The following is a 394-nucleotide window of genomic DNA, read 5'->3' as shown; positions in this document are numbered from 1 at the left end:
TTCCCCTCCGTCGTTGTACATCTTTTTACGACTGAATGTCCAGTTTACGAGAGAGAAAGAAGTTCCCTACACCCAAAAGAGCAGACGGAAATGTCCCCATTCCGCCGCTCTGACCCCCTCTGACCCCCCTTTAACCCCCCTCCCGCCTTCCAGTATGGGCTCTACTCTGCTTTCTGCGGCTGCCTCGTCTACTTCCTGCTGGGGTCGACCATGGAGCTCAACTTGGGCCCCACGGCGATCATGGCCCTCATGACGATGCAGTACAGCCAAGGGGGCCCAGAGTACGCCGTGCTTCTGTGCTTCACCTCGGGGGTCATCGAGCTCGTGGCCGGAATCATCAACCTCGGTACGTGAGGCGCTGCGATGCGAGGGGCCGGTCCTCGTGCTGCTGATG

At 59.4% G+C, this 394-nt stretch overlaps 1 protein-coding gene across 1 annotated transcript in view; it reads left to right on the top strand.

The window, feature by feature from the left end:
* Positions 1 to 394, top strand: part of LOC119591775 (sodium-independent sulfate anion transporter-like) — a 31,961-nt gene that overhangs the window by 12,250 nt on the left and 19,317 nt on the right. The window contains exon 3 of the mRNA XM_037940521.1: positions 154 to 346. Within this exon, the coding sequence (XP_037796449.1) occupies positions 154 to 346 (193 nt within the window). The remainder of the gene's footprint in view (positions 1 to 153; positions 347 to 394) is intronic.

This window comes from Penaeus monodon, chromosome 29, assembly GCF_015228065.2.
Source record: "Penaeus monodon isolate SGIC_2016 chromosome 29, NSTDA_Pmon_1, whole genome shotgun sequence".
Lineage (NCBI taxonomy): Eukaryota > Metazoa > Arthropoda > Malacostraca > Decapoda > Penaeidae > Penaeus > Penaeus monodon.
This window is presented reverse-complemented; position numbering and strand designations above follow the sequence as displayed.